The 14,311-nt window shown below is 43.3% G+C and overlaps 1 protein-coding gene across 1 annotated transcript in view; it reads left to right on the forward strand.

Annotated features, from left to right (window-relative positions):
• The first annotated feature begins 1,297 nt into the window (after nt 1-1,297).
• BMERB1 (bMERB domain containing 1) overlaps nt 1,298-14,311 on the forward strand; it is a 122,554-nt gene continuing 109,540 nt past the window's right edge. The window contains exon 1 of the mRNA XM_004373277.2: nt 1,298-1,513. Coding sequence (XP_004373334.1) covers nt 1,408-1,513 — 106 coding nt within the window. The 5' untranslated portion in view covers nt 1,298-1,407. The remainder of the gene's footprint in view (nt 1,514-14,311) is intronic.

Consider the following 14,311-nt stretch of genomic DNA (forward strand, 5'->3'; position numbering starts at 1 on the left):
TTGTTATGTGGCAATTTCATTGTTATCCAGGTCTAAATACTTTTTTGTTGTTGTTGTGATTTCCTTTTCTCCCATGAGCTATTTAGAAGTCCATTTTTATATATACGTATATATTTAATTTTATTTATTTTGTTGTTGAGAAAATACACAACAAAACATACACCAATTCAGTAGTTTCCACATGTACAATTCAATGATATCGATTATGTTTTAGAAGTCTGTTATTGATAATAAATGTTTTAAGGCTCTTGCAAACAGATGCTAAATCATTTTCTTAAAAGCTGTGCCATTTTACACTTCCACAAGCCATGTGGATACCAAGATTGCCCTGGATGATGTCTCAAAAGCAAACAAATAACCTATGTGCTATAGAGCCTGTTTGTATGTGCTGTAACTGCAGTCTAGGGAGTCACTATAATAAAGAGGTTAGAGTGTGGGCTCTGGATTCAAGTTCTGACCAAGCCACTTAGTAAATGTAGTCTTTGGGCAAATAACTTAATCTTTCTGTACCTCAGCTTCCTCCTCTGTGAAACAAGGCTAATAAAAGAGTATCTGTTTTGTAGAGTTGTTGGGAAGTGTTTAGCACCTAGTTGTCATTTAATAAACATTACTACTTTTTTCAATCAATCAAATTGGTGCTGATTTTACCAAATATTTTTATTTATACTTTCAGTGTTACCATGAGTAACATAAAACTCTGGGTTTCTGGAAAGTAAAGATCCACATTCCAAACAGCTGTGTTATACCTGCATCCCAAACATGTTCATCTCTCTTTCAAGTTCCTGCAGACACATAGAGACAACACAGGCATCCACAGACAAGACTGTCTCATTTCACATTACACATGCAAACAGTAGATATCCTCACAAAAACACACTCAGCCAAGCACAGAACCCACAGATCCAGGTCCACACTCACGCTTCTGCACACTCCCCACAAAGATGGATCCATCGCCCACAGATAGAGGGACGCACTCACAAATCCCACTCAGCCTAGCAGCCCGTAGATAAATCACAAGCCACCTGCAGTGCCAGCCCTGTGCAAAGCATCCAACAGCACAAACCCCTATCCATCAGCTCCAGTATGGGCAGGGGGCTTGTTCTTACTTCCTTTCGGTTGATTTTATTTTAGGTGTTGTTGTTCTACTTCTTAGAGTTATCATCTGCCCCTCTTTCTCCCTACCCAGCCCCCAAGCCTTTTCCAGTCCTCCATTGCGCATGGGCCCTGCATCCCTCCCCCACCTGGGTACCAGTCGGTGCTCCCCGGCCCTGCCGGCGGAAGAGATGGAGCAGCGTCACGAGCGCCCAGCCCCTTAAAACGCTGCTGGCTGGAGCCGCCTCCCTCCCTGCAGCCCGCGGCGGGGATGGAGTAAAGGGAGATCCGTCGACCTGCCCGCGGGGATCAGCGATGGAGTTAAAGCAATCCTTGTCCACCCATCTGGAAGCTGAGAAGCCTCTGAGGCGCTATGGGGCGGTGGAGGAGACAGCGTGGAAAGCGGAGGGACTGGGGAGAAGTGAGTACTCGGGCGCGGGGACTGTTGGGGTGCCGTGCACCTAGCCGGTGGTCGCCAAAGCGCGGGGAACGCAGGGAGCGAGGGAAGCGCCCCCGCGGCGGCGCTTTTTGCCCTCGGGGGGATGCGCCGCGTTGCCGACGCGCTATCTGCGGGAACAAAAGGGGGACCCTCCGGCCTGGGCTTCACGGGGAGACTCGGGAAATCGTCAGGCACGCTAAGCCGGGAGCCTCGGCTGGACTCTCAGTCTCGGATCCGCTAGCTCGCAACTGGTCTAGGAAAGTAGACTCTTTCCCGCAGCCAAGGGAGGAGGGTCCTTTCGCAGCCGGGATGCGCTAGGGCGCTTGAGCTGTAGAACCGTCCTCGGCCCTGGAAAGGGGGGAGTGTCCGCTAGGTTTCCGCCTTGCTTTCCGCCGGCGCGAGGTTCAGGGCACACCTGAAATTTCCAGCTTTCTTTCCCCCCCTTCTCCTGGGTCTGGAGGAGGTGGGGAAAGCGGTAGGGGAACGTTAACCTTGTGCACACTCTTCTCCGTTCTCCCGACTCAATTGGGTCTAATCCTAGAACGCATTTCAGAAACAGACCAGCTGTGTCTGCTCATCCTCTCTCTCTCTCTCTCTCTCTCTCTCTCTCTCTCTCTCTCTGTGTGTGTGTGTGTGTGTGTGTGCGTGCGTGCCAACAACATTTCCAAATAAACGAAGGATTTTCATTTTTAGTTAATAGGATGCAACAGTTGAAACTCCTGCCCTCAAAGTACAGAGGCAACCAGAGGGGCACTAGGGTCCTGAGTCCTCTCTGCAAACCCACGGGGCTTCCCAGTGCCCGCGCCCTTGCATTTCGCGCCCTAGCACACTGCATCCTGCCAGGCTGGGAAAGGCCCTCTAGCCCTTCTCAAGGAGCCTGCAGCTGCCGGCCTTGGCTTTAGATAACTGCTCAGCGCTCTTACCCACACCAATCCCAGAGCTGTGTTGGGCCAAAGTATTGTGAATCTGCTTTTTTCCTGTCCCTGGTAGAAAATGGTGTGCGTGTGTGTGCATGTGCATGAGTGTGTGCTTTCTCTACACCTAAAATTAAAAATTCAGAAAATCTTTCTAGAATGGCTCAGCTGTATGTATTCTGCTTTTGATGGGTCCAAGTTGAAATCACAACCAAATGTCTTAGTGCTTCACCTGATGGATGGCATAGGACTCTCCACCTCTCGCCTTGTCTTTTCTTTCCTGTCTCTGACTTCTTTTAGACCTGTGTCCTTCTCGCCTGTTTCATCCTTTCAACACCCTTTGGCTTTGGTGCTCTCGTCTGTCTGTCATCAGGGCTGAGGAGTTCTGTTTCCTTCTATTGATAGATTACCATGTGCCAAAGTCCCTGGGTGGCTCAGATGATTAAGTCCTTGGCTGCTAACTGAAAGGCTGGTGGTTCAAACCCACCCAGAGGCACTCTGAAAGACAGGCCAGGCATCTGCTTCTGAAATGTCACAGCCTTGAAAACCCTGTGGAGCAGTTCTACTATGCACACATGGCAACAACTATGTACCTGTGCTAAGAAATGCATTATCTCCTTTAATCCCTATAACGACCTCCTGAGATGAGTTTTATGACTTCCCTTGCACAAATGAAAATACTGGGACTTGTGAGGTGATAGGACTATTAAGTGGCAGAGCCAGAACTTGAACCCAGAGCCCCTGCTCTTTAATCATGAAGATCTATTGCTTTCATGTTTTTCAGGAACCTTCCTGAGTTTGTGGGGAGAATCCCTGTTGGCCTCTGTGGCCATAGTGGCTTTAGAACTTGAAAGAATGTCAGGGTCTATGCAGAGTAGAAGGAGCCCTGGTGGCCCAGTGGTTAAGAACTTGGCTGCTAACTCAAAGGTCGGTAGTTTGAATCCACCAGCCACTCCTTGGAAACCCTATGGGGTAGTTCTACTCTGTCCTATATGGTTGCTGTAAGTTGGAATCCACTCGATGGCAGTGGGTTTTGGGATTTATGCAGAGTAGAAGCTGTGTTGAAGTAAGCCCTGAATTTGAATCCCTGCTCTGTCCCTTGCTGTCTGTGTGACTTTAGGCACATTTCTAAGCCTTTTTCTGTCTCAGAGGAGCCCTGGTGGTGCAGTGGTTAAGTGCTCGGCTGCTAACCAATAGATCGGTGGCTTGAACCCACCAGCTGCTCCGTGAGAGAAAGGCGTGGCGGTCTGCTTCTGTAAAGATTTACAGCCTTGGAAACCCTATGGGGCAGTTCTACTCTGTCCTATAGGGGTGCCATGAGTAGGAATTGACTCAGTGGTATCGGGTTTGGTTTTTTGTTTTTTCTGCCTCTGTTTTCTGGAAGTAGAGACAATGATAGTTTCTACCTTATAGCTTCATTGTGAATATTAAATGAGAAGATGTATTTGGAGCTCAAGATAAGTGCTCAGTATCTATTGGCTGCTTCCGTTATTTTATTACTACAGCTATAGAAGGAGCCTGCTTTTATCCTTTGCAAAGAATTACAGAAAGCAACACCCTGGACCAAAACGCTAACGGTGGTGAGTTCCCTAGTAACTCTCTTTTAGCTTTTTTTTTTTTTCTCACCATTTTATTGGGAGCATTTTCAAACATACAGAAAAATTGTGGTGATCACCCAATTTATAACATTTTGGCACCTTGAAATTTTTATACTTCTCAGTCTCAGGGTGCAAACTGTTAAAAATCTGGCAGAAAGACTTTCTCATTCCCTCTGTTCCAAGCCGTCAAAGACTCTCGGTTTTGCTCTTTGTTTAAATGTAAGACCACAGTTTCTCATCTGCTTTTGCATAGATCCCCAGATGTGTGTGTGTGTGTGTGTGTGTGTGTGTTTTCCTTTTTACCTATTCAGACTTGAAGTCTTCTTAAAGCATTGATCCAGAGTCCAAATTTGAATCTTGAATCTGGGTTTGTTACCTTTAGCAGTTTTCAATCTCTACACTCTTGTCTACAGCTTGGCATTTTTCTAACAAAGTGGCTTTTTTGAAACTCCTTCTCAACTCCCAGGGCATCTGTTCCATAATGTCTGGGGCTTCTGTCTATTTATTAATGAAGTGTGAAAACTAGTACTGTTGATTCTATGGCTTAACAAATGCCAAGTCAATGTTATAATGCATGATATGCTGGAGACGCGGCATCGTTGTTGTGAGGTGCTGTTGAGTCGGTGGTGACTCCTAGCGACCTTATGTACAACTGAATGAAACACCACTGGATCCTGCGCCATCCTCACAGTTGTTGCCATCTTTGAACCCTTTGCTGCAGCGACTGTGTCAATCCATCTCATTGAAGGTCTTTCTCTTTTTTACTGACTGTTTACCTTACCAGGAGCCCTGGTGGCATGGTGGTTAAGAGCTATGGCTGCTAACCAAAAGGTTGGCAGTTTGAATCCTCCAGCTGCTCCTTGAAAACCCTACGGGTCAGTTCTACTCTGTTCTATAGGGCTTCTATGAGTCAGAATCGACTCAACAGCAACCGGTCTGTTTTTTTTTAATTTTTTTTATTACCTTACCAAGCATGATGTCCTTCTCCAGGGACTGATCTCTCCTGATAATATGTCCAAAGTACATGAGACGAAGCCTCGCCATCCTCGCTTCCAAAGAGCATCCTGGCTGTACTTCTTCCAAGACAGATTTATGTGTTCTTCTGGCAGTCCATGGTATATTCAGTACCCTTCACCAGCACCATAATTCAAAGGCATCACTTCTTCTTTGGTCTTCCTTGTTTAGTGAGACAAGGAGAGACTCATTGAAAAGGAGAAGGCATGCACTCACTTCTACACATATTTAAATATTTTACTTTAAACACTGAGCATGTGTTAATTAAAAAACAGTTGTAAAGGGGAGAAAGATTGCAGAACTGGTTGTTTTTAGTTAAGTTGTATTTAACTGTAATTATAGTTTTTGCTATATTTAATTGTAACTATAGCTTTTAAAAGAAGCCCTCATGGAGCACTGGTTAAGTGCTTGGCTGCTAACTGAAAGGTCAGTATTTCGAAACCACCAGCCGCTCTGTGGGAGAAAGATGTGGCAGTCTGCTTCCGTAAAGATTGCAGCCTTGGAAACCCCACAGGACAGTTGCACTTTGTCCTAGAGAGTCGCTTTGAGTTGTATTCGACTCGATGGCAATGGTTTTCGCCCCGTCCCCCATAGCTTTTAAATAGAAGATATGAAGTCAGGTGAAATGGGTTCAAACCAGTTCTCACACTTTGTAGCTTTGTCACCCTGGAAAAGTGTTCAACCTCTCAGTGCTTCAGTTGCCTCATCTGTAAAATGGGGATAATAATAATCACTACCACTTTGGGCTATTGGGAGGATGAAATGAGATAACGTATACAATGCATTTAGCACAGTGCCTGGCACATTGTAAGCACTCAATCAGTGCTGAATGTGTATCTTAGCCATCTAGTGCTGCTATAACAGAAATACCACAAGTGGTTGGTTTTAACAAAGAGAAATTTATTCTCTCACAGTCCAGTAGGCTACAAGTCCAAATTTAGGGTGTCAGCTCCAGGGTAAGGCGTTCTCTTCTCTGTCAGCTCTGGAGGAAGGTCCTTGTCATCAGTCTTCCTTTGGTTTGGGAGCATCTCAGCACAGGAACCTCAAGGTCCAAAGGACGCGCTCTGCTCCTGGCACTGCTTTCTCGGTGGTATGAGGTTCCATGTGTCTCTGCTCGCTTCTCTTTTTTATATCTCAAAAGAGATTGGCCTAAGACACTATCTAATCTTGTAGACCTCATCAATATAACTGCCACTAATCCATCTTATTACATCACAGTGATAGCATTTACAACACATAAGGAAATCACATCAGATGATAAAATGGTAGACAATCATACAACACTGAGAATCATGACCTAGCCAAATGGACAGATATTTCTGGGGGACATAATTCAATCCATGAAATGCATGTCGTCATAGAGCATAGTGGATGGTGCCCAACAGTACTTGAGGAATTATTCTAAGCTTGCCAGTCACAACTTTCCTTTGTTTCTGTTTCTTTTAAATTCCTGATAATGACTATGCGCCCACCACCTTCCTCGTGGGAATGTGCAGGTAAAAGGCCTTTGACTCCTTGAAGGCCGACCGTCCAGTGTTTTCTCATAGGAGAAGGGCCCAGAGCAATCGCTTACACCGTCTTTGGTAGCATTTTCCTGCTAACAGTGTTTTTTTCCCCTTTACTCAGTTTGAAAATATATAATGACATTTCAGTGTGGTTAGCTATAAAAATATTGCTTTCAACCAACTGTAATTAACTGAGGGAGACACAAAGACAAGGTGCCTTTTGGAAAAGCACAGAGCTTTTTAAAAAACAGAGTTGTCTATTGTTGTGGCCGTTTCTCGGTAGATACTGAATGGCCCTTAAAGGACAGTCAAGATTTTGGATGGAGGGAGCCGGGGCTAAGTGCATTGGCAAAAGCATAAAGGTAGAAATCGATGTGCTGTGAGCAGGAGGCTGGAATAGGGTGGAAAGCTCTAATAGCAGTCTTTCTATAAACCCAGGGGAGATGACCATTATTTAAAAGTCCAAGGATGTGTACTGACTAGCAAGCAGATCATTAAATCGGCCAGTGTTTCAGGTTTAATAAACAGCACAGAGACTGAGATGAGGTGAATTACTGGCAACCTATATAATGGATTCTTTGGCCGAGTCTTGCGTTACTTTCATCTGTATAATTAAGTATGCTAATTTTATTATTTCAATTGGATTTTGTTTTAGCATTATTTACTTTTTTCTTGTTACAGAAGCCCATATGTGTACTTTATAAAAAAAATTTCAAATTTACAAGAAATGTAAAAATAAAAGTGAAAAATAACCATAATCAGCTCCCTTGTCCTCATTTATTCACTCAACAAACATGTATTGAGTGCCTTATAGGTCCAGGCAGTGTTCTAGGGGCTGTGCCTGCAGGTAAGCAAAACAGACAAAGTCCCTGCCCTCATGGAGCTTCTGTTCAGGGGAAAGCGGGAGTGCGGGTGTCAGATGATACATAAGCAAACAGATAAGGTAGTTCAGGTAATGACAAGTGCTCCTAGGGAATGAACAGGAGAGGGATATATTCCCAGCCAGTGGCTAGGAAATGCTTCTCTATGTCAATAGCAGGGATCCAGGTAGTAAATGCAGAGGCTCTTGATGTGTTAGAGGAAGAGACAGAAGGCCAGGGTGATTGGAACCCAGTGAGCCGTGAAGAGTGGAGATGAATCAGAGTGACCAGACTAGGTAGGGTCTTGTAGGCTGTGGCTTTAAAAAAAAAAAAAAAAATCTGGAGGACTTCAACAACCATAACAGTTTACCAGCCAATTTGATCTATTTATCTTCATTTGAATGTCTTCTAGAATATGTAAAAAGTAAGAAATAAACTATATCTTCCATGCTAATGTGTAGTAAGAACTTTTATAATTGTACATATGCTTTTGATGTCTTTTCCCCTCAAGATGATCAACTTGTGTTTAACAAGTGAATATTAAATAAATCTGTAATCACTTGAAATTTTTGGTTATAAATCTAATAGGAATTGTTTCACAAATAGAAAATATGTAAAGCAGTATTAAAATTTGAGCAAAAAAAAAGTCTGGATCTTATTCCCATTGCTGAAGAAGCTGCTGAAGAGTTTTAACCTGCGTACCTGGTTTTTGTTTTTAAAAGGTCATGTTGGCTACTAAACCAAAACCAAAGCAATTGCTGTGGAGTTGATTCTGACTCATGGTGACTTCATGTGTGTCATAGAGTTTTCAAGGCTACGACCTTTTGGAAGCAGATTGTGAGGATTTTCTTCTGGGGTACTTCTGGGTGGGTTCGAACTGCCAACCTTTTGGTTAGCAGCTGAGCACTTAACCATTTGCTCCATGCAGGGACTCCCGTTGGCTGTAGGCCCTAGCTCCTTCCTGGTCAGTTCCATTTTGGATAAGTGGTAGGAACTTCCTTGAGTGAGAAAGGTGTGACAGGGGTAGAGGCAGCCTGGACTCTCTTTTGGGAGACTGAGCACCGGTTTAAGAATTAAAAAGTATGATAGTCTCTGCGCTATCCCTGGATAGGCAACTGACTTTGTGTAAATTATGGTGGAACTATACTAGCGGAAATGTGAAGATTATGAATATGATACTATCTAGTATGTACTTGAAACAAACCCAATTATTTGTGTTTCTCTGTGTTTATTCTTAACTTTAAGTTTCATTTTTGAAAGTTTCCTTCTTATGTGTTAACTGAAGGAAAAATCAATTTTTCCTTCAATTTTTCAATTGATTATTAAACAGTCATTAATAATAATATCAGTCAATGAATTTTAGCTATTAAAACAGCATATTAAGTTCTCATAAAAACCCTATTGAGTGGGCAGGATTATTATTCCCATTTTACAGATGGGGAAACTTTGGCTTGGGGAGGTTCAGAAACTTGCTCACGATCACAAAGTGATGGAGCAGGAACCTGACTCTAGCTCTGACACTAAAAAAATGATCTTATCCAATTTCTCTTATTCCTGGGACAGTGCTAGATGCTGTAGAAATTAAAGATGAAATAAGAAACAGTTCCCACTCTCAAGAAGCTTACGGATTTGGGGGTGGGGAGCGGCGTAGAATAAAGAACACCAGAACTTATAATACCAGCAGAATGAAACAAGTGCTAAATGAAGGTGCAGGTGGCAAATGTGAAGAAGAGATTGGCTCTTATTGGGGAACTCCAGGGAGACAGCATGGAGGAGGAGTGTTTACAGTGGGTTTGAAGGATAAGTAGGGTTTCAATAGGTTAAGAAAGGAGAGAAGGACATTTCAGGTGAGCTGCCAGCCCAAGGCAGGGAGGTGGAGATTCCAAAGACCGTGCACCAGCTTTCTTTCTTCTTGGTGCAGTGAAATCTGGGTCTGTTGGCTCTTGCACTGTGGGACTCTGGTCTGTCTTGTTGGCTCATGTGAATCTCCTGTTACCAGGATAAGCCTAGTAGGTTGGAGGCCAGCACATGTGAAAGTGTTCCTTTACTGTAGCCCTTCAGAACACCACTTGCAAGGCTCCCCACAAGATGTTGACCATACCATCCATTCATTGCTGCACTCTCTCGAGCGATGGTTTGTTTATTCAACAGATTCAAGCCCTACTGTGTGCTAGCTTTAGAGGCACAGAGATGAAGAAGACCCAGGCCCCACCCCTAAGGAGTTCTCTTTCTAGCTTTTTGTGTTCCCGTCCTCCTCCTACTGCTTCCTAGCACCGTGATCTTGGGCAAGTTGCCTAATTTACCTAAACCTCCATCTCCTCATCTGTGAAATGGTAATAGTAATTCCCTTTAATCCCCTGAGGATTAAATGGGGGTAATGCTGGTAAAGCACGCTGTCTGACCTATAAATGTCAACAGATGTTATTGATATTAGCAGTATTAAGGCTCAGTTTGATTGAGTTGTCAACATTTATTAAGAACCACCTGCCAGGCTGAGTGGGAGGAGGTGGTGGTGCCAAATGGCCCCTGCCATTGAGGAGGGAAGAGACAGTGGGTGGTGTGGTGGTTACCAGCAGGGGCTCTGAGTCAGAGCCTTTATTTTGAGACCCAGCTCTGCCATGTACTGGCTCTGCGCCTGGCATGAGTTATTTAAACCTCTTGAGCTTTGGTTTCTGCATCTGTAAAATGGTGACGAGGAGCCCTGGTGGCTCAGTGGTTAAGCACTTGGCTGCTAACCAAAAGGTCGGTGGTTCTAACCCACCAGCCACTGTGCAGGAGAAAGATGTGGCAGTCTGCTTCTGTAAAGATTACAGCCTTGGAAACCCTATGGGGCAGCTCTCCTCTGTCTTGTAGGGTCCCTATGAGTCGGAAGTGACTTGACGGCAACGGGTTTGGTTTTTCTGAGGTGTTTAAAATGGTGACAATAACAGTGACTACTTAGGGTTGCTCTGAGAATTCCATGAGATACAGAATGTAATGCATGTAGCACAGAGGCTGGCGCTGATAACTATTTGCTTTAAATGTTAATTATTGTCGTTGCAACTGTGGTGACAGACACATAAAAAGGTAAATTCAATTTAATAAGGTTATTTAAGTAAACAAGGGGGTGGGCTAGGGGTGCACAGAGAGGGGGCTTCACTCAATCTGGTGGTTCAGGAAAGACTGTGAAGAGCAGAGTCTTGAATGAATGAGAAACAGCAGAAGCAAAGGCATACATGCAATGACCATTAGTTATTAAGGAAATAAAAATTAAAACCTCAATGCGATACCACTGTACAGCCACTAAACAACAAAAAACAAAAGAAAACAAAACAACCCGTTGCCGTGGACTCAATTTCGACTCATGGTGATCCCATGTGTTACAGAGTAGAACTGCTTTATAGGATTTTCTTGGCTGAAAACTTTATGGAAGCAGATTGCCAGGGCTTTCTTCCACAGCACCGCTGGGTAGATTCAGACTGTCAGCTTTTAGGTTAGTCGTTGAGCAAAAGATTGACCATACAAAGTTGTTGGTAAGAATGTGGAGCCACTGGGACTCTCACACACTGCTAGTGGGAATGTAACATGGTACAAACACTTTGGAAAACAGTTTAGCAATTTCTTAAGAATTTAAAATACACATACAGTATGACCCAGCTGTTCCGCTCCTACGTATTTGCCCAAGAGAAATGAAACCATACGTCCATACAAAGACTTAAACGCAAATGTTCATGGCAGCTTTATTTGTAATAGCCAAAAACTGGAAACAACTCAAATGAGGTTTTAATAGAACGGAATGCTCTTCAGAAGCAAAAAGGAATGCACTATTGATACACGCTATAACATGGGTAACTCTTAAAGTCATTGTGTGGGTGGAAGACGCTGGGTCCTGTATGATTCCATTTATATAAAATTCTAAAAAAAAATACAAATTAATCTATAGCGACAAAAAGCAAATCAGTGGTTACCCGAGACTGAGTAGGAGGGAGGAAGGAAGAGTTGATTTAAAAAGGGCATGAAGAAACTTTTGAGGTTGGTGGATATGTTCGTTATCTTGATTGTGATAATAGTTTCTGGGAGTATACATATGTCAAGATGTATCAAATTGTACACTTTAAATATGCACAGTTTATTGTGGGTCAGTTATACTTCAGTAAAGCTGTTCAAAAATAGAAGAGGAGTAAAAGAAATATTTAAAATACAGGTGTAATATATATAGTAACACAAATATACACTGGGTACAAGTGGTCGCATCGGGAGACTGTTCTGGGATCTGGGGAAGGAAGTGAGACTTGAAGTAGCTTGGAAAAGTGAACAGCATTTCATCATTCATTATGGGGAACAGTATTCCAGGCAGAGGGAATAGCACTTGTGAAGGCACAGAGGCATGAAACAGCATATTTGACCTAGGAACTGGAAATAGATCAGTAGTACTTGCTCCAGTCTCTAAAAGGAGGAGAGAGGCAAGACCAGAGCAGGAGGTGAGTGCATTTCAGAGCCCAGAGCAGGTTCACAGGAGGCTGGATAAAGGAAGGCTCAACTCCGCAGAGATGTAACTCTCCTGCAGGGTCCAAGTGGGGTGGCTGAGGACCAGACTGCTAGAATAAGGATTTTTTAAAAAATGAATCAGAATCAGACTTATTAATAATTATTTTTTCAAAACTTAGAGGGCAGTGAGTTTATGTTAATGGGTGAGGAACAACTAGGAAAAAAAGTGAGAGTGGTTGCACAACTCGAAGAATGTAATCAATGTCACTGAATTGTGCATGTAGAAATTGTTAAATGGGTGTATGTTCTGCTGTGTATAGTCTCAACAACAACAACAAAATAAATTCTAAAGAAACCACAACACATTACAAGAAATTGCATACAGAAACAGATATGAGAATCCAGCTGACTACTAAGTCAGACATAAAAGAGACTTGCAAAAGTATAAACAATGCCACTTTTCTGACTTAAAAAAAAATAATTTTTTCATTAAAATGCCTCTACAGACAGGGACAGAGGAGCAAAAACAATGATTCTAGGGGAGTTATCAAAGTTTCTGCTGAGGATGATGAAAAACATTAGGAAACGGATAGTGGTGATGGTTGCACAATACGGTGGATGTAATTAATGTCACTTCGTTGTACAGTTACAAATGGTTAAAATGGAAAACTTTTGTTATCTGTATTTTACTGCAATAAATTTTTTTTTAAAAAAAGTAAACATGAAAATAATCCAGCAGTTTCACTATTGGGCATTTATCCCAGAGAAATAAAAACATGTTCACACCAACCAACCACCCAACCACCCCACCCACCAAACCACCCAGCCAGCCAGCCAGCCGACCAACTAACCAACCAATCAGACAACAAACAAAAACAATGATTCTAAGGGAAGTAGAAGGAACTAATTATAAGAAATAACATATATCAAACACTTCTTTTGTGCTGGGTCCGTGCGCATGCTTTACATGCCTCCTCTAGGTTACGCCTCACGAAACACCCTATGAGATAAGGTGCCATGGAGCCATTTACTGCTGTTTTACAGAGAAGGAAAGTGAGACTCAGGGAGGTTAACCAACTTGTCCAATGTCACCCCACTAATAAGTGGCAGAGCTGGGACTTGAACCCAGCACAGTTGACTTTCTCATCCTGCTGCCTTTCTTTCTTATCTCCCAGGATTTGTTCAGGCTGCCATTGATACAGACACATATGGTCAGTTAGACATGTCTCCATGCTTCTTAGTACTGATATCCATCTCTGGCTCATTAATTGCCTTTTCCATGATAAGCATGTCCCTTGTAAACTTGAGGATTACATCTTCAGGGTCAGACTGGAGTGGGAGCTTGAGGACATTCACAAAAATGCAATGGGAAGAGTCTGTTTTGAAGAAGAGGACTTGGAGCTTCACAGAGAAAGGCCTCCCTTAGGTGATCAAGAAAGATTCCATGGACAATATGGGGACAGATGAGTCTCGTGTTTGACAGCAGAAGCTCTGACTGCATATGAATCTTAGCTTTACCACTTATGAGTTGTGTGACCTTGAGCTGGTTACTTAACCTCTCTGAACTTCAGTCTTCTCATCTGTAAAACTGGGATAGTAACAGGACCCCCTTCATCATGTAATTAAGAAGACTCATTGAGAAATGTGTGAAAGTTTTTAGCACAGAGCCTGCTGCTCTCAGTAAATGGTGGCGATGATGATGATGACGGTGGTGATAAAGCAGGGTGTAAAGTGGGTAGTATTTGAACCGTTGGAAAGGAAAAGAGGAACGTTAAACTGGGTGGACCAGTCTCAGGGCAAGAATGGAGGTGACAAAGAGTATGGACATTGCTGGAGGCATGCAAGAGCCTGGCTACACTGGAGGAGTCATGAAATGCAAAGCTGGTTGAGCAGGGCCACCGAGTAGACTCGGCCGATTAAAAATGGCAGGCTGTATGGAGCCAGTGTAGGACAGGGGATGGAGGTAAAAGAAGTAGCGTTTTAAGAAGACCTGTCTGGTGATGGTTGCAGACTGGATAGAAAGGGAGGGCCCTGGGGGTATGAAGATCAGCTGAGAGGTTTTCGGAATTATCTGAGCATGAGGTCACATGGGCTGGGATCTGAAGTGGTGGCTTTAAGTAGGTTTGGAGGAAGTGGGCTATTTGGACATCTCGAAGGGAAAAAACTGCAATAGTTGATTACAGAGAGGAAGGAAGGTTCTTCTAAGTGCAGGTAATGTGATAGGTGGGAAATAACACTGTTGTTAGCCTGAGGTTTTAATAATTTAAACATATCAGCATCAGTGCTTCCCACTCTCATTTTCAGTTGGGTTTAAAAAGGTGCAGGGATTATGAGTATTGGGAGAAGTAGTGATAATGATCCTTTACATTTGTATGAGGTCATTCATTAGTGGTTCAGTAGTAGATTTCTCGCCTTCTATGCA

Source organism: Trichechus manatus, unplaced genomic scaffold (assembly GCF_000243295.1).
Source record: "Trichechus manatus latirostris isolate Lorelei unplaced genomic scaffold, TriManLat1.0 scaffold00024, whole genome shotgun sequence".
Classification (NCBI taxonomy): Eukaryota; Metazoa; Chordata; class Mammalia; order Sirenia; family Trichechidae; genus Trichechus; species Trichechus manatus.